A 25,569-nucleotide genomic window follows, 5' to 3' on the forward strand; every position below is an offset into this window, starting at 1 on the left:
GAGTACCTATTTTTAAATGGACAGGTTTTTGTAATTTTGAGGCCCAGTGTAAAGACAATTTAGAATTTTGCTCTGTGTTCATTTGGGCATTCAATATCAAAGTTTCTAAGTCGGTGGTAAGAAATTAGGAATTAGTCTCATAATTCTGTCGAGATAAATTGCCAAACAAGGAAATGACAAACCACAGACTAACTCCATACTTTAAATATCAGCTGATAATGTCAAGAAAACAATTGTGAATTTATAATTGGAAACATAGTTTTCTCACAGATTTTTATTAAAAGACATCTAGCTAAGTAAAACATCACTTTGAATCTCAGAATCAAATCCTCTTCGTTTTTTCAAAGGAACTGCCTAGGCAAAAACTATCTGCCTATGGATGTTAAATAAGTACTGTCTTTCTGTTTTGTATTTTAAGTGTCTAAGGCTGTCACAGTTGTTTGTTTGGGTTTTTTTTTCCCAGTTGAACAAAAGGGAAACTGCACTTCACTGAACAAACATTTATTGAGCACAATACCAAGTATTGTGCTAGATTTCCAAATTCCTGATTTGGGGGATTTTGCCCATCTAGTCTTTAATTTGTTTACCAATTACTTTTTGCAATTTATCACCGGAAATGATGCTATTATTAAAAGTTTTATTTATAAACAGGCCGTAAAAAATTCATCTTGTTTTTATTATACAAGGAAGGCACAGGCCTCCTTTCTGAAAACAGTTTGCTATGTTGAGCTTACCAAATGCCCTTCGGTAAAACATTAAACCAAGAAGCTGTATAACTAACTTATTTCTGGCAACTGCTAGAATTCCCAGCCAAGTCATCATATCAAACCATGAGATCTCCATTCTAGATCATTCTACCAATTCACATGTATGACTCAGGAGGAACTGCGATTTGGTGAAACAAGCTCAGACTACTCCCTGTCAGCTTAACGAAAATGAAAATGTATACTTTGCTCAATAAACATTTTATCAACTACCTCCCAATCCAAACGATCTTAAAGAAACTTTATTTCCATCTCCTATTACCCCTGTCAGTAGATCTTACCAAGTTTTAAATAATTCAGAGCTGTCTAGGCGTTAACGCATAGACCTGTCACAGCTCCACCGACATAGTCTTAATGTTAAGCTTAGAGATGTCATTTAATGACTAACGACCTTTTCTAAGTGATAGCTAGCCAGTTGGTACTCATGTGCACATCGTTACACCGCCTCTTAGGGAGGCTGCTATTACGTGACAAACAGCCGCTCACGTGTTTGTTTACGCCTCCACCTGCATGACTTAGACGCGGGGCTGCGGGGCTGCGGGGCTGCGGGGCTCCGGATCCAAACACGCCTGCCTTACTCATGTTCCTTGGGTTATCTCCCTGCGGACGAGCGGCCATAACCCCAGTGCGCGGAAACCAGTCCGAGCTGGTTAGGCCCACCTTTACGGTCGCGTGCACAACCAACACATTGATGGGACACTAAAAATACTAGCTATTTCTCGTACATGGATTCTGTCTCTCCAAGTGGGTTTTCGACTCCCTAATCCACATTCCCTCTTTCCCCACCAGAGTCTGGACAAACTGCTAGGAGGGAAAGGGATGTGCAGTTTTGGTCGTTGCACGGCCGCCGGGTCACATGGAGGGTGATGGGGCGGGGAGAGCGGGGCCTCCATGATGCGGAAGAGGGAGGGAGCCTTCGCAGTGTGCGTTGGGTGGGGATCCGCGGTGGGGGGATGGGGAGCGGGGGAGGCCTCGCCGTGGGAGAGGCTGGGGGGAGGGGTGCTCCGCGATGAGAGAGCTCGGGAGAAACCTCCACGGCATGGGGTGGGAGAGGGGGGCTCCGCGGTGGAGGAAGGGTCGGGGGAGAAAGCGGGGCTCAGCAGAGAGTCCACCGACAGAGTCTAGATTTCGTCTCCTCAGAGCACGACCAAAGCACCCTAACTGTAAAGCGTGACTAAAGCTCCGCAACGCTGATCCAGACAAGAACAAAAATAAAAACAGGCCAGTGTGAGGGGGGCTTATGCTTCAGAGCAGACACCGGGAAAAACTACTGCGGCCCCCGCCGCCCAGCGCCTGGGCACCTCCAGAGCAGGACCGGGAGCCCTTCTCAGGAAAGTCGCCGCGGAGCCCGCTGTGCTCCAACCAAAGCCCTGAAAACACCACATTTATGGGGCCGGGGCCTTGGAAGAAGGAGCGAAGGGCCCCTCCCCCACCCCCGGCCGGAAGTACGCTTCTCTCCCGAAGGCGCCCCTCTGCCGCGCACGCGCACTCAGTTACTAAGCAACGTCGGTGCCTAACCACTCCAGCCAGAGCCCAGCAACAGCCGAGCCGCCGTGTTCTCCACCAATCAGCGCCGGCCTCGCCTCACACGCCTCACCAATCAGCGCCGGCGCCGCAAGGAAGTTTCCAGAGCTTTCGAGGAAGGTCCCCTTAACTCGAATTCATCCGCCCGATAATTTTCCTACCTTTTCCGAAAGGAGGAGAAGGATCACCTGGAAGAGAGGTGAGCTGACTTGTTAGGATCCTTTGCTCGGCTCTAAGCAATTTAGGGCTCAGGCGAAGGGCCTAACTGCGTCGCGGGAGGTGGGGGCCGAGCGAACTACTTTCAGCGGCGCACGGACACGGCGCCTACGTAAGAGTGATAAGTGACGCAACAGACGTTGCATAAATTTCGGCCCTGCCGAACCGGAGCGTTCAGAGGCGACTGGCATTGTTGGGACCTGCTGCGTTGGGGGTAGAGGTGACTCGGCGTCTTTGAATTCGCAGCATTTTCGGATTCGCTCACAGGTACTGGCCCACGGCTTGCGAGTGCCGGGAGAACTGGAGAGGGGGGCGTCCGTGAGGGTGAGCGGGCGGGGGCTCGGAGGCCGCGGGGAGGGGTGGGGGAGGGGAGGCGAGGTGACGCGGCGCCGGCCTTTCCGGAAGAGCGGGCCTTGTTTACGGGTTGGGAGCGGGGCGGTTGGTGCGCGAGCCCGCAGAGGCCAACGGATACTTAACCGATGGAGATTTCATTCTGTCTTTTCGTGGCGGGGAAGGTGGGAGAGAGGTAGTCGGCTGGGGCTTCTGGAAAGGTTTTAATTTGAATCCCGACGTGGAGAAGGTATCGCACCGTACTTCCGTCTAACCGGATTTTTATTTTAATGCCGCCATGATACTAGGTTTGGGGGAAATTGGGGCGGGGGCATTTTAACGAAATATCTGTAGCAGTTAAGGGAGAGAGAATGGATGTTAATCTCAGAAAGCACTTTTGATTCTCCCATCCCGTTTGGTTGCCGTCTTGACTAAGGAATTTTGTGTTCAGTGACTAACTTAACGGTTAGTCTAGTAATTGGGGGAGGTTTGTGAGTCATTAACGCAGTTAAGAATAATAAACTGTTCGTTGTAAAGAATTGATTACCTGTGAAAGCAGTAAAAAATCCTGAGGTGAAACACTTTTACTTTGTAGGTCAAAATGCAGATCTTCGTGAAGACCCTGACCGGCAAGACCATCACCCTGGAGGTGGAGCCCAGTGACACCATCGAGAACGTGAAGGCCAAGATCCAGGATAAGGAAGGCATCCCCCCTGACCAGCAGAGGCTCATTTTTGCAGGCAAACAGCTGGAAGATGGCCGCACTCTCTCTGATTACAACATCCAGAAGGAGTCGACCCTGCACCTGGTCCTCCGTCTGAGGGGTGGTATGCAGATCTTCGTGAAGACCCTGACCGGCAAGACCATCACCCTGGAGGTGGAGCCCAGTGACACCATCGAGAATGTGAAGGCCAAGATCCAGGATAAGGAAGGCATCCCCCCTGACCAGCAGAGGCTCATCTTTGCAGGCAAACAGCTGGAAGATGGCCGCACTCTCTCTGATTACAACATCCAGAAAGAGTCGACCCTGCACCTGGTCCTCCGTCTGAGGGGTGGTATGCAGATCTTCGTGAAGACCCTGACTGGCAAGACCATCACCCTGGAGGTGGAGCCCAGTGACACCATCGAGAACGTGAAGGCCAAGATCCAGGATAAGGAAGGCATCCCCCCTGACCAGCAGAGGCTCATCTTCGCAGGCAAACAGCTGGAAGATGGCCGCACTCTCTCTGATTACAACATCCAGAAGGAGTCGACCCTGCACCTGGTCCTCCGTCTGAGGGGTGGTATGCAGATCTTCGTGAAGACCCTGACCGGCAAGACCATCACCCTGGAGGTGGAGCCCAGTGACACCATCGAGAACGTGAAGGCCAAGATCCAGGATAAGGAAGGCATCCCCCCTGACCAGCAGAGGCTCATCTTTGCAGGCAAACAGCTGGAAGATGGCCGCACTCTCTCTGATTACAACATCCAGAAGGAGTCGACTCTGCACCTGGTCCTCCGTCTGAGGGGTGGCTGTTAATTATTCAGTCTTGCATTCATAATGCCCAGTAATGGCATCACCCTGCATTCTAGCTATTTGCCCCAATTTAAGATAGTTTCAGTAGTAGCTGAACTTGTTCAAAATGTTAATAAAGGTTTTGTTGCATGGTAGCGCATTTGGTGTCTGTTGTCCTGAAATTATGTAGTGATGGTGGGGACTCCTAACTGGTTAAAGTGGTGTTCAAAGAAGGCATTTAACTTGAGGTGGTCAATATGACCAAAATTAAGTCACTTGACTTTGATAAACATTGGGTGTGCCAAGGTGTAGGGACTTTTGTCCTTTGTTCAAGATCATTTACAAGTTAGGATTCTGGTGTCATTAAAACAATTTCAAAGTGTAAGAATTTAAAACTATTGAATATGGAGGCATATTGAGAGAAAGCAAACTTGCCTGTGTGCCTCCACCTCAGATGGTGGTCCAGGCTGCTCAGTTGTGCTTTCAGTATCATTATTTGTTGACTATCCTTGTGCATTTTTTTTTCTTTCTAGTGCATTACATTTAAGTGCTCAGCCTTAGATAATGATATAGAACCCTAATTCTGCTTTATGTGAACTGAGCCAAGAACCAAGTGGAGCCCTAGTCAACAAAGGTGGAGAGACAAATTGCTTGAAAGAATTCCTGAGTTAAAAGGGTATACTAGGGCTTCCCTGGTGGCTCAGTGGTTGAGAATCTGCCTGCTAGTGCAGAGGACAAGGGTTTGAGCCCTGGTCTGGGAAGATCCCACATGCCGCGGAGCATCCGGGCCCGTGAGCCACAACTACTAAGCCTGCGCGTCTGGAGCCTGTGCTCCACAACAAGAGAGGCCACGATAGGCCCGCGCACCGCGATGAAGAGTGGCCCCCGCTTGCCACAACTAGAGAAAGCCCTCGCACAGAAACGATGACCCAGCACAGCAAAAATAAACTCCTACCCCCAACATCTTCTAAAAAAACAAAAAAAGGGTATACTAACCTAAGGCAACTTGCTGACTTGGGTGTGTTAGGCAGCAAATTAAGGTGGTTCCTAACATAACTGGTTCCTGATGACTAACAGCTTTGCCTCACTGTAAGGGTAAGATTGCTCCAGTAAAAGAGATTCTCTAATTCAGGTCATGGTAAGAATCTTGTCTAAGCCCTACACAAGCAGTTTTTGTGCTGCCGTACCAATAACACTAGGCACTATGTTTCCAATACTGATAGAAAACCGAGAGAGTAAGAATCTGGGCACAAGGTACTCTTTTTTAATTTATTTTTTTACAATACTTTTAAGTTCTCAACCTCTTCCCCCTTCACAGTCGACTCGCTATAATGTAACTTCAGTGGACGTTCTCAACTTGGTACAAAGCAGTGGTGAGGGGAGGGACGTGCAAGTAAGGGGGAGGAGTTGGAAGCCCTCCTGGTTATCTCAATTTTGCACTATGCTAGGGAAATAGCTCTTCTGGTACTAAAGATGGTGTAACAAGAGCAATGTTAGGGGTAAGAATCACTCAGGCGTGTTACAAAAATGTAGAAAGCCAAGCATGTCTAGAAATACACCTTTGATAACTCCAGGTTTACCTGAGAAGTGCTTGGTGCATAGTTTTAGGAACTCTGCCCTAGCAGTAGCTTTTCTTAAACTTCTGTCCTAGGAATACTAAATTGGAATACTTACCTGGTTTTCTTGGTAAAGTTAGACTCTGGAGGTAGCTCTTAATTTTAGACTGTTAATGCTTCAACTGCTTGGAGTGGTAAAAACTTGGGCCAGAAAGGGGGGAAACTGCTTATATTAAACCTTTTTTTTTTTTTTTTTTTTAATTTTTTTGCGGTATGTGGGCCTCTCACTGTTGGGGCCTCTCACTGTCGTGGCCTCTCCCGTCGCGGAGCACAGGCTCCGGATGCACAGCCTCAGCGGCCATGGCCCACGGGCCCAGCCGCTCCACGGCATGTGGGATCTTCCCGGACCGGGGCACGAACCCGCGTCCCCTGATTCGGATGGGCCTTCCCTGGTGGCGCAGTGGTTGAGAGTCTGCCTGCCGATGCAGGGGACGCGGGTTCGTGCCCCGGTCCGGGAAGATCCCACATGCCGCGGAGCGGCTGGGCCCGTGAGCCATGGCCGCTGAGCCTGCGTGTCCGGAGCCAGTGCTCCGCAACGGGAGAGGCCACAGCAGTGAGAGGCCCGCGTACCGCAAAAAAAAAAGTGGTAATGAAACATCAAGCCTTTAAAAAGCCTTCCTTAGACTTAAGGGAACACATTATATTCACTGTCAGATTGGAAGGTTATATCCTTCCCAGTCACAGTGTTTTGACTTGCTCAAGGCCTGGTTTTTGTTCCAGGCAAACCAAGGACTGGAATCCAAGTGTCAACTCTGACGTAGCTCAGAAAATTCATTAAGTTTTATTAGGTTCCTTGCCCCTCAAACTGCTGCTTGCAGGACGGGTGTTTTGCTGAATATTTAATAATTTAGGCCTTTTGCAGTAAAGCTGGGTTTTGAGGATTAAAAGTTCTTTCCTACGTTACACTTAATAAACCTGAAAAATTATTTCACCTGAGTAAGTGAAGACTAGTGCTGATTTGGGCGATAGGACTCGCACAATTGTGTTGGCCTTTCTCCCAAATCACTGACTTGACAGGCTCGCAGGTCTGCAGTCCTGTGAATCCCTTGAGTAAGGTTTCAGCTGTTGCCCTAATTCTCTCAGGATCTCTTCCTATCTGTAGGGATCCCTTAAGGTATTCATGGATCTCAACAAACTCACTCTACACACCTGAAATCTGTGGATCTCAGGAAACTCACTCTACACACCTGAAGTCTGAGCAAGGAAAAGTCTCTCTAAATGCGTTGGTCTTCAACAACCTGTGCTATCAGTTGGTTTTGGAAGTCGGTTTTTCACTCTTGGCCTCAAACCTTGCTCTACACTGAATTAAACAGGCCAATTGTGGTTTGTGGTTCCAGCTGACTCTTGCTGACTGAGGGGTCAGCAATGCAGTGGGGAAATGTGATTAGGAGTGAAACTTTGGGATGACCTAGAAAGGGATGGGAGAGTTCATAAAGATTTGTTCACGTATCTCAAGCCAAGAGAGTTCTCAGTCCTATCACCTACTCATCTCAACGTTCCTTGTCCAGTTAGCTTCTCATCCAACTGTCAGGAATATAGTTCTCAAGTCCAATGTTGGTCCAAATGTTAAAGAGCCCATGGGAAGGAAGATACACGTATATTCCGTTACAGCCCATGGTGCAAATACTTCACCTGCCCTTCCTTTAAGGGAATGTCTCCCTGGACCTCTCCACCCCTTATAAAACCTCAGAAACAATAACACAGAGGGATGCTTATGGGACCTTTGTGACTTGTTAGGCTGGTGTCCAAAGTATATGTGGGTCGGTCTTGCAAATTATTTTAAACGTAATCTTGGACCTGTGCTATCTCAGGAAAGCAGATTCCCTGTGTTGCCCAGAACTGCTTGTACTGTACATCATTACGTGCCCTGAGAGGCCAGAGTTTGCACAAGCTGCCACTCAACCACGCCCACTTGTAATCTTCACTGTTTCCCTTTTACTTAGGAAGTGGATAAAAAGAGTTTCTGCTAATATATTTCTTGTTCCCTTTCCTGAAAGAATGCTCACACGTGTGTGCAAAGATGTGTTAAAAGAATACTTGCTTGGTACACTGAAAGCAGTGGTCCCAGGGGCTGGTCTGTAGCCTGCTGCCACCACAAGATAAGTTTTTGCCAGTTCTCAGTGAAATGAAAAATATAAAAACGGCACAGTGGATTTTACATAAAATTAGGTCTATTCAATTTAAAAGATCATATGCCCTCAGTGTAAAAACGTCTAATGTAATGGTTCAGAGTGTTGCTCTGGAGACAGGACTACTTGAGTTCATATGTGGCTGCACCACTTACTGGCTTGTAACCTTGGGCAACTCATTTATCCTGTCAGTACATCAGATTCCTTACCTATAAAAATGGGGTAGTTATACCTATCAGAGTAGTTATGAGGATCACATGTGAAGTACTTAAAACAATGGAAAAACTTGCCTAGTGCTGACAACGCTACTGTAATGACAAAATTGGGAATAAGCTAATCGCCCATCAAAGGGGAGCGGTTAAATGATGATAATGCAGTAGTTCAACAGAATGAAGGAGATAGGAACTCACAGAACACCATTCAAGGCAGTGAAAAATGCTAGAGAAAAAGGTGTGCGCGTGGGCACAAGCACGGAGATGGGTGGGCCCGTGTGTGTGGCTTCAGGAGAGGAAAGGGGGGATTGTGAAGGGAGATGTATTTCAGCTTCTTTATCGCCACCCCCAGGCTTTCAAGAGGACTGAAGTCACTGACAACACAGCACCAGCAGTGTTCACAACAAGCGGGCCCCGTCCAAGGGCCAGTCATTCCGCCCTGAAGTCAGGCCGCACTCCCAAACTGCACAGAGTAGACTTATTTTGCACCGGTCTCTGTTTAATTTTCCATGGAAACTACATCTCACGAGACTTTCCGAACCTCACCAAGATTACTGAACCTCAACAAGCTTCATTTTATTTTTTTTTTATTTTATTTATTTATTTTTATTTTTGGCTGCGTTAGGTCTTCATTGTTGTGCATGGGCTTTCTCTAGTTGCGTTGAGCGGGGGCTACTCTTCGCTGTGGTGCGCGGGCTTCTCACTGCGGTGGCTTCTCTTGTTGTGGAGCACGGGCTCTAGGCGCGCGGGCTTCAGTAGTTGGGGCGCTCGGGCTTAGTTACTCTGCAGCATGTGGGATCTTCCCGGACCAGAGCTCGAACCGGTGTCCCCTGCATTGGCAGGTGGATTCTTAACCACTGCGCCACCAGGGAAGTCCATCACAAGCTTCATTTTAGATACACTCTGCTCATTCCTCAAATAATCCGAAGGGGCAAGTCATGGCTCTTTCAATCAGGCCCAGCCAACACCAAGTGGAAGCTTGAAGATAAATGTTGATTTTTGGGAAAGGATCTTGCACTTAGTGCAACGATACTAACTGGGAAATAAGTTTTGAGATTTAACTTTTTTTTTTTTTTTTTTTGTGGTACGCGGGCCTCTCACTGCCGTGGCCCCTCCCGGTGCGGAGCACAGGCTCCGGATGCGCAGGCTCAGTGGCCATGGCTCACGGGCCCAGCCGCTCCGCGGCATGCGGGATCCTCCCGGACCGGAGCACGAACCCGCGTCCCCTGCATCGGCAGGCGGACCCTCAACCACTGCACCACCAGGGAAGCCTTTTTTCATACTTTCTTGATCCCATCACCATCCTTATCTCCCCCTCTTTTTCGTGGCCATCAGAAGCTGAGTGTCACTCTCCAGCTAGTAGGTCTGCCAACGCCTATAATTTACTCTAGCACATACTCCTCTAACCATGTTAACACCAGCACTCCTCTTAAGGAACACCTTTACCTTCACAAGTTTCTGATATCAGTGTTTCCCAAACTCTGTCCTCCAAACATTACAACCACTGTGAAAGGATGCTGTGGTCACAGGAGCTCAGGAAGTTGTCTGTTACTTCCCCCTTGGAGACCATCTTGAAGACTCCAAGAAGTTCTGCCTTAAAGGAACCAGTTTAATGTGGTTCAACCCAGTGTGTTCCAATTTCACTTTTTTTTTTTTTCCACTTAACTTTTCAATCGGGTAACATCCTTCACACTTTGAGAAACCTTGTTAGAGACATGACCTCTCCCATCTCCCTACCCAGCACTGCTGATTTTGCTTGGTTTCCTGGCCTCTGCAGGGCAGAAGCATTGCTGGCCTCAGGGAGTGTCACAAACTGGGTCTGGATATTCTGCTACTAAAAGAGAGCAACACAGGGGCTTCCCTGGTGGCGCAGTGGTTAAGAATCCGCCTGCCAATGCAGGGGACACGGGTCCGAGCCCTGGTCCGGGAGGATCCCACATGCCGCAAAGCTCCTAAGCCTGTGTGCCACAACTACTGAGCCTGCACTCTGAAGCCCGCGAGCCACAACTACTGAGCACATGTGCCACAACTACTGAAGCCTGTGCACCTAGAGCCCGTGCTCGGCAACAAGAGAAGCCACTGCAATGAGAAGCCCTCGCACCACAACGAAGAGTAGCCCCGCTCGCTGCAACTAGAGAAAGCCCACGCGCAGCAACAAAGACCCAACGCAGCCAAAAATAAATAATAAAGAAATAAAATTTAAAACAAAAATAGAGAAATACAAAACAGAACAATATAAAGGAAAACATTTTTCCAACTCACAGGGAAATGGATAAGACTTTTCAGGTTAAATGTTTCTTCTGTAAGTTGTTCTTAGCTGGTACCTGCTATGGCTTGTCTTCATCAGCTGTTAACAGACAAAACAGTAGTAAAGTTTGGACATGTGATTTTTTAAAAAGTTACCTGATTTTTTTAAAATACAAAAGTGATACAAGCTCTTTTTTTTTTTTTCCAAGCTCTTGATAAAACACATCCAATGACATATAGGAGTATCCAGTAAAAAGTGAAAAATCCCCTCTTACCTCTCTCACACGCCCCTGAGCAAACCATTGAAAGAGACTATTTTTCCATCCATTTATTCATTGAACAAATATTTATCGTCTACTGTGTTTCTAGCACTGGAAATGTAGCAATGAACAAAACTGACCAAGTCTGCCCTCACGGAACTTACATTAAAGAGGAGAGGAGACAGACAAATATGTAAATACATCATATTTTAGATAATGGAAAGTACTATAGTAAAAAAAAAAATAATAAAGCAGAATAAAGGGCATTGGGTGATCAGGGAAAGCCCCACAGATAATATGACATTTGAGCAAAGGTCTGGAGGAAAAGAGGGACTTGCCTCATGAGATCTGGGGGAAGGGTGTTCCAGGCAAAGGGAACATTGTGTGCGAAGGCCCTACGGCAGAAGAAAGCTTAAATTCAAGATCAATATGATGGCCTGTATAGCAGGAACTTAGCAAGGAGAAGAGTGGAATGAAATTATATCAGGGGTGATGGGAACATTACTTATTGGTTCATAAGGACACTGTAAGGATACATGTTGTAGGTATCCTTCTGGATTTCTATGCCACTACAGACACATTTGTGTATACATATCCCAATGTATATATTTACTTTAATCTTGCTAATGTCTGCATAATAATTCATAGTAGGTACACCATGTTTTCCTTAAAATAATTTTATTGCTAAACAAGGACCCGGGAACTCACTGGCGGTCCAGTGGTTAGGACTCCACGCTTCCACTGCAGGGGGCAAAGGTTCGATGCCTGGTCAGGGAACAAAGACCCCACATGGCGGCATGGCCAAAAAGAACACAAAAAAACAACAAGGACCTACTGTATAGCACAAGGAACTATATTCTATGTCTTATAATAACCTATAATGAAAAAGAATCTGAAAAAGAACATATATATTCTGGATCATTTTGCTGTACACCTGAAGCTAACAACATTGTAAATTAACTATACTTCAATTTTTAAAATGGTTTTAAAAAGCGCTATTAAAAAATAATTTTAGGGCTTCCCTGGTGGCGCAGTGGTTGAGAGTCCGCCTGCCGACGCAAGGGACACAGGTTCGTGCCCCGGTCCGGGAAGATCCCACATGCCGCGGAGTGGCTGGGCCCGTGAGCCATGCCTGTTCTCCACAACGGGAGAGGCCACAAGAGTGAGAGGCCCGCGTACCACACACACACAAAAAAATTTATTGCTTTCCTAATTATGAACGTAATACATACTCAATGTAATTAACTTGAGAAATACAGAAAAAGAAAGCACCCATTAAACCTACAATCCAAATATACTCAATTTAGCATATTTCCTATTTTCTCAGTATTTTTTACTTAAATAACAGTGAGTGTGATCCAGTTGTCAAGACTCAATCAATGGATACGTGTGTGTGTGTGTGTGTGTGTGTGTGTGTGTATAGAATAAAACTTGAAAGTCCTTTTTCAGTGTCCCTCCTCGGAATCTCTCTCCACACTTATCTTTCTCTGTGTCACTTGGTAAAGGTTTGGTGTATTTACCACCAGGTTGTTGTAGTGTGTTTACATATGTATGTATTATATAAAAACATACTTTAAAAATTATACATAAAAGGAATTGTACAGAACATACTCATGTAGCTTGAAGCCAGCACATACAGATCTCCCTGCTTCTTTCTGAATTGCTACAATATATTTCACAGTACAGACAGACCATATTTTACCCATCTCTTTACTGATGGATATTTGTGGGGGTTTTTCGCTATTAAAACAACCCTGCAGGGACTTCCCTGGCGGTCCAGTGGTTAGGACTCCAGGCTTCCACTGAAAGGGGCACGGGTTCAATCCCTGGTCAGGAACTAAGATCCCACAAGCTATGTGGTGGGTGGCCGAAAAAATAAGAAATAAATAAATAAATAAAACAATGCTCCAATGAATATCCTTGAGAACGTCTCATCTCAGACGTGCAAATATTTCTTCAGGATATAGCTAGAAGTGGAATGGTATCAAAGAATATGGCACTGAAATCTGTGATTACTACAAAGTTGCCCTTCAAAAAGACAGTACAGGGGGCTTCCCTGGTGGCGCAGTGGTTGAGAATCTGCCTGCTAATGCAGGGGACACGGGTTCGAGCCCTGGTCTGGGAAGTTCCCACATGCCGCGGAGCAATTAGCCCCGTGAGCCACAACTACTGAGCCTGCGCGTCTGGAGCCTGTGCTCCGCAACAAGAGAGGCCGCGATAGTGAGAGGCCCGCGAACTGCGATGAAGAGTGGCCCCCGCTCAACACAACTAGAGAAAGCCCTCGCACAGAAACGAAGACCCAACACAGCCAAAAATAAATAAATAAAATTTTAAAAATAAAATGCTTTATTAAAAAAAAAGACGGTACCACATGCAACGAAATATTATTCAGCCTTGAAAAGGATGGAAATTCTGACACATGTGATGTGGATGCATCTTGGTGAAATAAACCAGACAAAAAGGACAAGTACTCTATGATTCCACCTATATGAGGTCCTTAGAGTAATCAAATCCATAGAGACAGAAAGTAGAATGGTGACTGTCAGGGGCTGAGGAAAGGGGATGGGGAGTCAGTGTTTAATGGGTGTAGAGTTTCAGCTTGGGACGATGAAAAAGCTCTGGAGATGATCATGGTGACGGCGCATAACAATGTGAATGTACTTGATGCCACTGAACCTTATATTTAAAAAGGGTTAAAACGGTAAATTTTGTTATGTATTTTTTAACACAATAAAAAAGAGAACTATACCAATATGAATTCCCACCAATACTGCATAAGAGTACCTAGTTCTCCAGACCCTCATATATATATATTTTGGGGACTACACTGCCCAACTTGCAGGATCTTAGTTCCCAGACCAGGGATCAAACCTGCGCCTCCTGCAGTGGAAGCATGGAGTCCTAACCACTGGACCGCCAGGGAATCCCCTATATATATATATATATATATATATATATATATATATATATATATATTTTTAACATCTTTACTGGAGTATAATTGCTTTACAATGGTGTGTTAGCTTCTGCTGTATAACAAAGTAAATCAGCTATACGTATACATATATCCCCACATCCCCTCCCTCTTGCGTCTCCCTTCCACCCTCCCTATCCTACCCGTCTAGGTGGTCACAAAGCACCAAGCTGATCTCCCTGTGCTATGTGGCTGTTTCCCACTAGCTATTTTACATTTGGTAGTATATATATGTCCATGCCACTCTCTCACTTCGTCCCAGGTTGCCCTTTGCCCTCCCCATGTCCTCAAGTCCATTCTTTACATCTGCGTCTTTATTCCTCTCCTGCCCCTAGGTCCTTCACAACCATTTTTTAAATTTTTGTTTCGATTCCACATATATGTGTTAGCATACAGTATTTTTTTCTGACTTACTTCACTCTGTATGACAGACTCTAGGTCCATCCACCTCACTACAAATAACTCAATTTCATTTCTTTTTATGGCTGAGTAATATTCCATTGTATATTGAAGATGTGCAACATCTTCTTTATCCATTCATCTGTCGGTGGACACTTAGGCTGCTTCCATGTCCTGGCTATTGTAAATAGAGCTGCAGTGAACATGGTAGTACATGAGTCTTTGAATTACGGTTTTCTCAGGGTATATGCCCAGGAGTGGGATTGCTGGGTCATATGGTAGTTCTATTTTTAGTTTTTCAAGGAACCTCCAGACTGTTCTCCATAGTGGCTATATCAATTTACATTCCCACCAGCAGTGCAAGAGGGTTCCCTTTTCTCCACACCTCTGCAGCATTGTTTGTAGATTTTTTTGATGATGGCCATTCTTACCTGTGTGAGGTGATACCTCATTGTAGTTTTGATTTGCATTTCTCTAATGATCAGTGACGTTGAGCATTCTTTCATACGTCTGTTGACAATCTGTATGTCTTCTTTGGAGAAATGTCTATTTAGGTCTTCTGCCCATTTATGGATTGGGTTGTTTGTTTTCTTGATATTGAGCTGCATGGGCTGCTTGTAAAGTTTGGAGATTAATCCTCTGTCAGTTGCTTCACTGGCGAATATTTTCTCCTATTCTGAGGGTTGTCTTTTTGTCTTTTTTATGTTTTGCTTTGCTGTGCAAAAGCTTTTAAGTTTCATTTGGTCCCATTTGTTTATTTTTGTTTTTATTTCCATTTCTCTAGGAGGTGGGTCAAAAAGGATCTTGCTGTGATTGATGTCATAGAGTGTTCGGCTTATGTTTTCCTCTAAGAGTTTTATAGTGTCTGGCCTTACATTTAGGTCTTTAATCCATTTTTTTTTGCGGTACGCGGGCCTCTCACTGTTGTGGCCTCTCCCATTGCGGAGCACAGGCTCCGGACACGCAGGCTCAGCGGCCATGGCTCACAGGCCTAGCCGCTCTGCGGCATGTGGGATCCTCCTGGACCGGGGCACGAACCCGTGTCCCCTGCATCGGCAGGCGGACTCTCAACCACTGCACCACCAGGGAAGCCCTTTAATCCATTTTGAGTTTATTTTTGTGTATGGTGTTAGGGAATGTTCTAATTTCATTCTTTTACATGTGGCTGTCCAGTTTTCCCAGCACCACTTATTGAAGAAGCTGTCTTTTCTCCATCGTATATTCTTGCCTCCTTTATCAAAGATAAGGTGACCATATCCAATATATATTAATAATCACTTGAATTTTGGATAATTTGAAGGGCAAAAATGACACTGTTTTAATTTGCATGTCCCTGATTAAACTTGTGAGATTAAACACTTTTTTGCATTTTTTGACATTAATTTGTACTGCAAATTACCTGTTCACATCTTTGCCCGTTCTTATTATTAATTTGTAGGACCGCCTTATACATTCTAAAAAGTAATCATTTTTCTGTTGTAACTGTCATAAATAGTGTCTTTCAGAGGGTTATTTCACTTTTTGTTTATGGTGTCTTTGTAAAAACCGAAGTTTTGGATTTCAAAAGGAATCTGCCAATCCTTTTCTTTATGATTTCTGGGCCAAAGAAGTGAGGGAGCCGTTCTGAAAATTGGGGGCCTTCCCTCCATCCCTCAAGGCCAGTGCTTGAGAGGCATGGACCACACGCTGAAGGAGTGGAGGGGCTGGGCCAGCAGGGCCACCTGGCCCCAGAACTCAGGCTGCTGCGCGAAGCAGCAGCAAGTTCACATCCATCCGCGCAGGAGGCTCTGGAGCGGGAGAAGGCCGGAGGGAGGCCCGGATCTGCTCACATCCATCCGCGCAGGAGGCTCTGGAGCGGGAGAAGGCCGGAGGGAGGCCCGGCTCTGCTCAGCTTGCCTTTCTTCAGACTTCTAGTTTTCAGAACTGCTTTGCTCTCCCTGAGTCAGAGCGGAAAATACTGACCATTGCATCCAGCAAAGGGGATGCTTAAGCATTTGGGAGAGAAAAGGGCCTTTGGGGCTTACCCAAAGAAGGCCTTCCTCCCCAGGGAGAATGCTCTCCCCTTCCATAATCCTCGGCCTTCCCACCCTGCTATATATGGGTTAGCTGGCAGCCCCAACACCTCCTGCTTTGCCCTGGCTTCTGAGAATCGGCACCCCGGCCCCTCCCACTCCTGTGAAAGCTGTTTTCCTGAGCATCAGGCCTGAGCGTAATCACCTTTAGAAGCTCAAGAGGCCTGCTCTCTTTTTGCAGCCAATACTTAAGTTCAGATGCTCTGACGGCCTTTTAGATGATGCTACGCCTGCCCCAAGCTTTTCCTGGAGGCTCCTGTTCCCACACCAGCCAGGACCTCGGGAGGGACCAAGGCCCCGAGCCACCCAAGGGCATGAGCAGGGAGCTGAGACAAACAGAGACCTCCAGAGGCGAGAAGACAGAGGCTGAAGGGGTGCAGTGGGGGCTGGAAGAGTATGCACGTTGCATCCTCTGCACTCCTCTGGCACCCCCACCCCCACCCCGACGCTGAAACCTCTGCGACCTCCTCTCCTCTTTTCTGTAAAACCACAAGAAGGCAGGTGGAGACTGCTCAGTCCTAGTAAAGTGCTGGTGGTTTCCTCTAAGAGGCTGCTCTCCTGCAGACTCGGGTCATCCACCTAAAATAATTCACTCATCTCACTTCCAGCTTTGCCGTCCCCACTTGTATTTCAGGCCAGAGCAGTGCAGCACGGCTCCAACCTCTGGCCACGAGGTTCAGGTGAGTGGGGCGCAAAATGGGTCTCCTCACATGGAAATTTATAGTGAAATACGGGGCCCATGCCTAAAGACATACCCCAAAGTATATACACCATCTGTGCAGGCTCTCTGGGGTGACCCAGGAACACAGAACGTAAGGGGCAGAAGGTGGAGACACAAACTTTCTGTGGGGCATGGTTTGGTCTCACCCAGAAATCAGCAAATATCACCACTTCCATCCGGACAGATGGGGCCGAACAGCTCTGTGTGAATATGGGCCTAAACATCTCCTGGGGACACGAGTTCTGGGCCTTACTCCAAAGCCTCACGTGTGGAGAAATAAAATTTGTCCTTCCGGGCGGGGAGGGAGAGGGATGGACTGGGAGTTTGGGGTTAGTAGATGCAAACTATTACATTTAGAATGGATAAACAAAAAGGTCCTACTGTATAGCACAGGGAACTCTGTCTAATTTCCTGGGATAAACCAGAATGGAAAAGAATATTTAAAATAATGTCTATATGTGTCTAACTGAGTCACTTTGCTGTACAGCAAACATTAGCACAACATTGTAAATCAACTATACTTCAATTAAAAAAATAAAAAAGGAAAAAAAAATTGGTTCTTCTTACCCTGTGCAAAGTGCTGAGGCCGCCCAGACAAACATGCCCAGTCACCAAGTGGAACAGGCCTGTAACATCCCCATTTACCAGGGATGATAAATACCAAGCTAGGTCAGGGTCAGGAGCCCTGAGGGCTGCTTCCCAAGACAGGGGAGGGTGTGAAAGTCTCCTGGGGTGCTGGGGGGGGGGCGCGCTGTTCTGAATTGGGACGATGAAATGGAGGAGTGGGTCTGCTCCTGCCTCTCCCCCACCATTGCGCTGGAACATGCAGTACCTGCTGCTACCCCTCCAGTGACTCTCATCTCCGCTCCAGGCCTCTGGAGCCAAATCAGGGTGGCCCAGACCTCCTGTGTTTGGGAGATGCTGAGAAAAACAGGCTGGGACTGACTGATTTCGGCAATTGCCTACTCATCCCCCTCCAAACAACCAGGCCTAACGGATGACATTGTAGGGGTGAGTCCCTCTGGAGAGCACAGTGTGAAAACAGGCCTGGAGGGGTTGTTCTGTGGGTCGAGGGGTGGCTGGCTGTGTTCTCTGGAGCCTCCCTCTGGGGTTTATCTACTCCCCATGCGCTGAGCTTGTTGGGGCCTGCGGACAGAACAGAATATACCCAGAGGATATAGTATGGCAACCTCCTCTGCTCTCAATATGGCACTTCTGATACTTCTGGTCACCAAATGTGAGGTTGTTTTTTTTTTCCCCAACACTAACCAATTCAGCAACACCAGCTGGGTGTCCTACAATTTAACTAAATTCTGACACTATCTACTTGGAGACAGGTCAGATCCCACAGGTTAAGGACATCACCACATTCAAGAGAAAAGCTACACACTGCATGATCTTCAGAATAAGAATTTTAAATTAGGTTAATAAACATGTTAAAAGATAGAAGGAAGCTATTGGAACTACAAAACAAGAAAACACCAAAAAGAACCAATAAGAGAGACTAGGTTGAATACGTAATAGTTGGACTAAAAAATAATATTTAAACATTCTCTTGAATGGATGAATTAGACAGCTGAAGAATGAATTAGTGAACTGGAAGAACAGAAATTCCCCAAAAGGAAAAAGGAAAGAACAAAGGAACAGAAAGTATAAAACAGAAGCTAAGAGATATGGAGGATAAAAGTAGAAGTGGTAACATTTAGAAAATAGGAGTCCTGGAAGAAGGAGATAAAAATGGAGGGAAGGAAAGGCAAAATAAATAAAAGCAAAAATAAACAAATGGGACCTAATCAAACTTATACGCTTTTGCACAGCAAAGGAAACCATCAACAAAATGAAATGACAACCTATGGAAGGGCAGAAAATATCTGCAAATGATGCAGTCGACAAGAGTTTAACTTCCAAAATATACAAACAGCTCATGTAGCTCAATAAAAATCAAAAAATCGGCAGAAGACCTAAATAGACATTTCTCCACAGAATACATACAGGTGCCCAAGAAGCACATGAAAAGATGTGCTAACTAATAACATTGCTAACTGGGACTTCCCTGGTGGTGCAGTGGTTAAGAATCCACCTGCCAGTGCGGGAAACATGGGTTCAAGCCCTGGTCTGGGAAGATCCCACATGCGGTGGAGCAACTAAGCCCGTGCACCACAACTACTGAGCCTGCGCTCTAGAGCCCGAGAGCCACAACTACTGAGCCCACGAGCCACAACTACTGAAGCCCATGAGCCTAGAGTCCGTGGTCCACAACAAAGAGAAGTCACCGCAATGAGAAGCCCGTGCACCACAACGAAGAGTAGCCCCCGCTCACCGCAACTAGAGAAAGCCCGTGTGCAGCAACGAGGAGCCAACACAGCCAGAGATAAGTAAAATTTTTAAAAAACATCACTAATGGGTTTCCCTGGTGGCGCAGTGGTTGAGAGTCTGCCTGCCGATGCAGGGTACGTGGGTTCGTGCCCCGGTCCGGGAAGATCCCACGTGCCGCGGAGCAGCTGGGCCCATGAGCCATGGCCGCTGAGCCTGCGCGTCCGGAGCCTGTGCTCCGCAACGGGAGAGGCCACAACAGTGACAGGCCCGCGTACCGCAAAACAAAAACAAAAACAAAAACAAAAACAAAACAAAACAAAACATCACTAATTATTAGAGAAATGCAAATCAAAACTACCATGAGGTATCACCTCACACCGGCCATCATCAAAAAGTCTACAGGGGATTCCCTGGTGGCGCAATGGTTGAGAGTCCGCCTGCCGATGCAGGAGACACGGGTTCGTGTCCCGGTCCGGGAAGATCCCACATGCCGCGGAGCGACTGGGCCCGTGGGCCATGGCCGCTAAGCCTGCGCGTCCGGAGCCTGTGCTCCGCAACGGGAGAGGCCACAGCAGTGAGAGGCCCGCGTACCGCAAAAAAAAAAAAAAAAAAGATTAAAAAAAAGTCTACAAGTAAAAAAAAAAAAAAAAAGTCTACAAATAAAAAATGCTGGAGAGGGTATGGAGAACAGGATGGAGGTTCCTTAAAAAACGGAAAATAGAGTTACCATTTGATTCAGCAATCCCACTTCTGGGCATATATCCAAAAAAGACAAAAACTCTAATTAGAACTGAGATCCTGCGAGCCACACGGCGCAGCCAAAAAAGAAAAAAGGAAAAAATATATAGCTAAGAACAAAGAAAAAGGGGAAATACTTTCATAAAACCAACCATTGAAGTCAGAATTAAAATAACTTTTGCACACATGAGTCCAGAGCTGGTAGAGCCCTGGCACTTCTGCAGGTTTGAGGTACAGAAGTGAATTCAGAGCCCCAGCCCCTGGCATGAGCCCTTTATTGGGCAGGACCAGCTCTCTGGGTTGGAGGTTAATTGATGCCCCCAACTTCAGCCTCTGGAAAGCCCCTTCCCTCTCTTTCCTTCTCCGACATTCTCCCTGAGTTTCTCAGGCTCGGGCAGATTTGTGCACCAGCTGTTATGTGGTACCTGGCTTATTTACAAGAGAGACTGGGAACCCCTTTAGCCTTGGGGTACCCAGGGCCCTGGGAGCTGCTGGGGGTGGGGGAGGGAGGAGAGGGTCTGATCCCTGCATATACCCTCCCTTGGAAACACACCTCTTCCTCTTCCCTAGTCACCTAGCAAAACCTGAAGCCTGGAAGAGTCCTGCACCTGCCTTCGGGGGAGGGTACCACACACCTCAGCTGACTGGCTTCATTTTAAATTCATGACGACAAAACTCGAAGGGGTTTGAGCACTGCCCTGCAGTTCTCCATTTCTCTAGGAGGTGATAGGCTCTATTTCTTCAACCTTCCCACACCCTTACTCCCAGATGGTGACCTTGACCTCACGTTTCTTTGAGAAAACACTGGCCATCAGACCTTCCCACCCTTGGCCTGAAACCTGTCTACACTTGGATCACCTGACTCCTTTTCTCGCTCCATGAACAGAGATGAAAACCTCCACTTGGGCCATCCTCTCACCTTCTTGAGGTCTCTGTTCTTGCAGGTACCCTTCCCCCTGCACTGACCACTGGACATGCATCAGCATACAAACAGAATCTGTCATTTCATGGACAGCTGATCTTTAAACGAACAATCCCCACCCACCTTGACCTCACGTCTCCTTAGTTACTGTGCCACCTCCCTGCTTCCCTGTATAATGAAACACCTCCAAAGGGTGGTCTGCACATTATCCCAACTTCAACTTCTTCACCTTCTGTGGGCAGAGGGGGTGGGGATGACTTCAGATTGTCTTGAAAAAAGAAATAAAACATCACAACCATGGTTTAAAAATGGCTTCCTCCCCAAGCCCCTCTAAAGTGATCATAGAAGATTAAAAAAAAAAAAGTAAATCCACAGGGACAAAGAGAGTAGGAGGGGAGACCAGGCAGAGGCACGGCCAGCAGTGTTTGCGTCATGGACGGTGGATGGCCACTCGTAACTCAGTAGAGAAGCTGAGACCTAGTGCCCTGGGAACCCAAGCACAGAGGAGACCCTGCTGACTGGGGGGAATGAAGTGGACACCTGTCTGCTAAACTGTGGGAACTGTGACATCACCCATGGAGGATGCTCAGTGAAGCCCCATCCACACAGCTGGCTTTCTGGTGCCAGACATTCGAGGAAAGCCTCTTCCATGAAAGGCAGAGATCCCCCCAAAACAAACAGAAAAAGTGGAACTGGGACCAAAGGAGACCATGCAGAGAAACAAAGGAGACTCTGATGCGTAAGCTTTCCTGTTCTCGCTCCAACTCACTGGACCCAAGTGCTGCTTTCAGGCTGTGCTGGCCTGGACACTCAGCCTTCCTGGCCAACAACCTTTCTCTTCTGAGATGGGTTTTTAACATTGAGGCAGGCCCCTGGGGCACCCTGGGGCTCTGAGGGAGGGTCTAACAGTCAACTCTAACTCACTCTCCACAACTTACATGATAAAGTCTAAATGTGAGTGGCATTTCTGAAACGTCCTAAACCCTTGTTCTGCACTCCTGTCCCTGGTTCTTGAGTCAACTTGTCCTTCCCTCTGCTGTGGTCTGAAAGTCTGTGTGCCCCCCAAAACTCACAGGTTGAAATCCTATTGCCCAGGATGACAGTATTAGGAGGTAGGGCTTTGGGAAGTGCTTAGTACAGGAGGATGGAGCCCTCATGAATGACATTAGTGCCCTTATAAAGGAGACCCAGAGGGATGTTGCCCTTGCACCTGGTGAGGATACAGGGAGAAGGTCCTGGCTACCATCCTGGTCCTTACCAGTAGGTGACCATGCTGGGGCCTTGACTTGAACTCCCAGCTTCCAGAACTAAGAGGAATAAATGTCTGTTGTTTATAAGCTACCTAGCCTGTGGTAGCAGCCTGAATGGACTAAGGCACCTTCAAAACATCCTTCCTTTCCAGGCCAGCACTAGCCCCAGGCAGGGACAACAAATTTTCCTCAAAGTCTAGGGGCCTGGGAGGTGGTCAGACACTGCCAAGGGGAACTGCAGCAAAAACAAGACATGTGGGACCTTAAAGGAAGCCAGGGATGACACATACTGTGTGACTGCACTCACATGACATTGTGGAGACCGCAGACGTAGAGGACAGAAATCATCAGTGGTTACCAGACCATGGTGGTGGGGGAGGGGCGGGCAAAGGGGCACCAGAGCACATTTTGGGGTGATGACAATGACCACTGTGGTGGTCATATGCTTGTATATATGTGTATATATATATATATATATATTTTTTTTTTTTTTCGGTAGAGGCGGGCCTCTCACTGTTGGGGCCTCTCCCGTTGCGGAGCACAGGCTCCTGACGCGCAGGCTCAGCGGCCATGGCTCACAGGCCCAGCCGCTCCGCGGCATGTGGGATCTTCCCGGACCGGGGCACCGGGGCACGAACCCGCGTCCCCTGCATCGGCAGGCGGACTCTCAACCACTGCGCCACCAGGGAAGCCCATGCTTGTATATTTTTCTCAAAATTCTCTGACCTGTTGGCTTTAAAGGGGTGTAAATTCTTAAAAATTACAAAGCACATTAAAGTTATAAAGGGTGTAAGTTATACTACAATAAACCTGACTTTTAAAAAAAAAGAGATGGGAACGCAAAAGGAGACGGGACCGCCCGTTTCCAATCCCACGGCCATCACCTGCGAACGGAGCTGTAATCGACAGCGAGCCAGTTAACTTCACCCCTCAGACTCCGTTTCCGCTTCTCAAAAATCGAGAAGCCCACACATCTCCCTCCCAGCGTGGAGGTGGGGCGTAAAAAAGAGAAAGCCTCCGAGGCGCCGGCTCGAGCGCGCGCCTCCAGCTTTGCCCACGCCCAGAAAGCCCGAGGCAGGTGCCTCCCTACCCGCTGGGTGCGCCCCGCGGGCGCGCACCCGCTCCCCTGGACGGAGGAGGGGGCCACAGCCCGGACACCCGCACTCCCGCGCTGTGACAGGGGAGGGGAGGGGGGCGTCAGCGGGGAGGCTCTGCCGCGCTCCTACCGCGTCCTTACCTGGAGGCCCAGCAGGACCGCGGCCACCTGGCTCCCGCGGCGCGTCGGGAAAAGGGGCGGGGCCTCACCTGGGCGGGTAATTGAGGGGACGCGAAGGGAGGGGCTCCCTCGGGAAACTGGCTGTGCGAGCGACGCTGAGGCGCGGAGGGGAGGAGTCGCGGGTGTGGGCGTGGCTGAGGCGTGGAGGCGGGCCCTTTGCGTCACCTGCTTGGTCTCCTGATTGGCATTCACCCCTCGGTGCTTGACCGCGGGTTCTTTGGCTCGACCTCGGACGCATCCCGGCTCATCCTTTGTCTCGGTCAGGCTATCTGATGCTTCCTTGGTCCAGGCTGACTCAGCCTGCGTCTGGTCTTTCTCCTGTCGCTGTCGCTGGTTCTGGCCTGCCTATCTGGCCTCAGGCTGTGCCCCTCTAATCGGGCTTGACTCTGTCCCTTTGACCAGAGCTTCCTCTCTCTGCCCCGTCTGTATCTCGCTTCCGCCTCCCCACACCCCCTTTCTCTATTCTTGTCTCCCAGACGACTGAATATCCTTCTCTCCCGGTCTTTTCAGTAGTAAAATTAGTCATCTATTAGCCAATAGGGGGGCTGTTTATGACGGGCCCAGATCCAGCCCGAGGTCGGGGAAATTCCCCAGAGGCTATGCGCTTGGGACTGGGTTCCCGGATTTAGCCCTCGGCCTGGCTGTGGTTATTCTGAGTCCCGGGAGAGAGGCCCCACATCTGGGCCTGGCTGAGCAGTGTCCTGCGGGGCGCTGAGGCCCTGTGGGAAGGGGCAGCTCGCTTTCCCTGAGAGCCAGAAGCCTCCCAGGCCAGGAGGTCCCCACCCACAGCAGCAGGACTTCGGTCCCGTTCTCCTGCAGGAGGCACCCTTGGCCTCCGTGGCCCTCTGAGGGCCAGGGCCACCTCAGCCAGTATTCTCCTCTCCCATTACGATTCTGCTCAACTCCAGTCCCCGTCCCCCTTGTTCCAGGAAGCCTGTCCAGCCTCCTAAACTGGCTTATTTCTATTTCTTCTCTGTCAGTCTCAGACACAAAGCTGCTCAGAGAGGCTGCATCTGGCCAGTAAACAGGCCCAGCCCAGGCTCTGGACCAAGTTTTGGGAGAAGCAAAGGTGCAGGCTCTGGCTTGTGCACCCCGCTTCCCCCCCAAGTCCCACCCTCCCTTCCCTCCGAGGCCAGAGCAATTCCCTCCTTCCCACTCTGGACCCCTCTCTCCCACCTCTCTCTAGAATTTACATTAATTATGCACAGGCTTCAGACATCTCTTGCACAGTTGAGTTGGGCTTTCTGTTTCCTTGTTTAACTCTGCAAGAGATGCCATATTTGTTTTTCTAAAGGCAGTGGTAAAAAATTCAAATAGTCCAAATGATGCATATCGAAAAGGAAGTTGCCTTCCCACCCTCCACCCTTAGTTCCCCACTCCAGAGGATATCTCGGATGCACTTTTTTCTTTCTTTCTTTCTTTTTTTCTGTTTTTGGCTGCGCGGCATGCGGGATCTTAGTTCCAGATCAGGGATGGAACCCATGCCCTCTGCAGTGGAAGCACGGAGTCTTAACCACTGGACCACCAGGGAAGTCCCCTGCTGCACCTTTTTTGAACCTCTTACTTGTTTTTGTTAAAATCGACTCTGAAAATCAATTCAAGTGAAAAAACATGCCTTTACAAAAAGTTACTAAGTGTGAAGTGAAACACATGGAAAGATTGAGCCTAAAGACTGCTTGGGGGAGATTTTCCTTGCATGGAGACTGGACTGGTTGAAGCTTTTGAAACATGAGTCCAGCGACCTTGGAATTGAGGAAGCTGTGTTTCTCTGCTTGATTCATTTCCCACTAAAAACAGGCATTCTTCTCTGCTCAGAGGACCTTTTTTTTCTTTTTTAAGATAAAATTCATGTATAGTTCTCTAATTTAAAGCGTACAATTCAATGGTCTTTGGCATATTTACAACAATCATCACAATCAAACTTAGAACATTTTTCATCACCCCCAAAAGAAGCCCTGTACCTTTCAGCTCCCCATTACGCACCAAGTCCTGTTGCCCTAGGCAACCACTAATCTACTTTCTGTCTCTGTAGAGTCCCCTATTCTGAACATTTCACATAAACGAAATCATGCAATATAAATCCTTTGTGACTGGCATCTTTCACTTAG

At 47.8% G+C, this 25,569-nt stretch overlaps 1 protein-coding gene and 1 long non-coding RNA gene across 3 annotated transcripts; one reads left to right on the forward strand and one right to left on the reverse strand.

Moving 5' to 3' along the window:
• Positions 1–2,383: 2,383 nt before the first annotated feature.
• Positions 2,384–4,489, forward strand: UBB (ubiquitin B). 2 transcript variants are annotated; one of them, XM_032616794.1, is made up of 2 exons: positions 2,384–2,771; positions 3,430–4,489. In XM_032616794.1, exon 2 carries the CDS (start codon positions 3,436–3,438, stop codon positions 4,351–4,353), a length of 918 nt encoding a protein of 305 aa, XP_032472685.1. In that variant the 5' UTR covers positions 2,384–2,771; positions 3,430–3,435; the 3' UTR covers positions 4,354–4,489. The 2 variants fall into 2 exon arrangements, with proteins under 2 accessions (XP_032472685.1, XP_032472686.1); XM_032616795.1 differs by lacking the exon at positions 2,384–2,771 and adding an exon at positions 2,886–3,084.
• Positions 4,490–9,058: 4,569 nt separating this feature from the next.
• LOC116745767 lies at positions 9,059–23,472 on the reverse strand. The gene is made up of 3 exons (XR_004347548.1): positions 23,423–23,472; positions 10,549–10,633; positions 9,059–9,264 (listed from the first exon to the last, which is right to left on the reverse strand). It is a non-coding gene; the product is annotated as an uncharacterized LOC116745767 (long non-coding RNA).
• Positions 23,473–25,569: the final 2,097 nt, after the last annotated feature.

This window comes from Phocoena sinus, chromosome 20, assembly GCF_008692025.1.
Source record: "Phocoena sinus isolate mPhoSin1 chromosome 20, mPhoSin1.pri, whole genome shotgun sequence".
Classification (NCBI taxonomy): domain Eukaryota; kingdom Metazoa; phylum Chordata; class Mammalia; order Artiodactyla; family Phocoenidae; genus Phocoena; species Phocoena sinus.

Bases quoted from the DNA above. Each gene is read 5' to 3' on its own strand.
- UBB (XM_032616794.1), top strand. From the start codon at position 3,436: ATGCAGATCTTCGTGAAGACCCTGACCGGCAAGACCATCACCCTGGAG.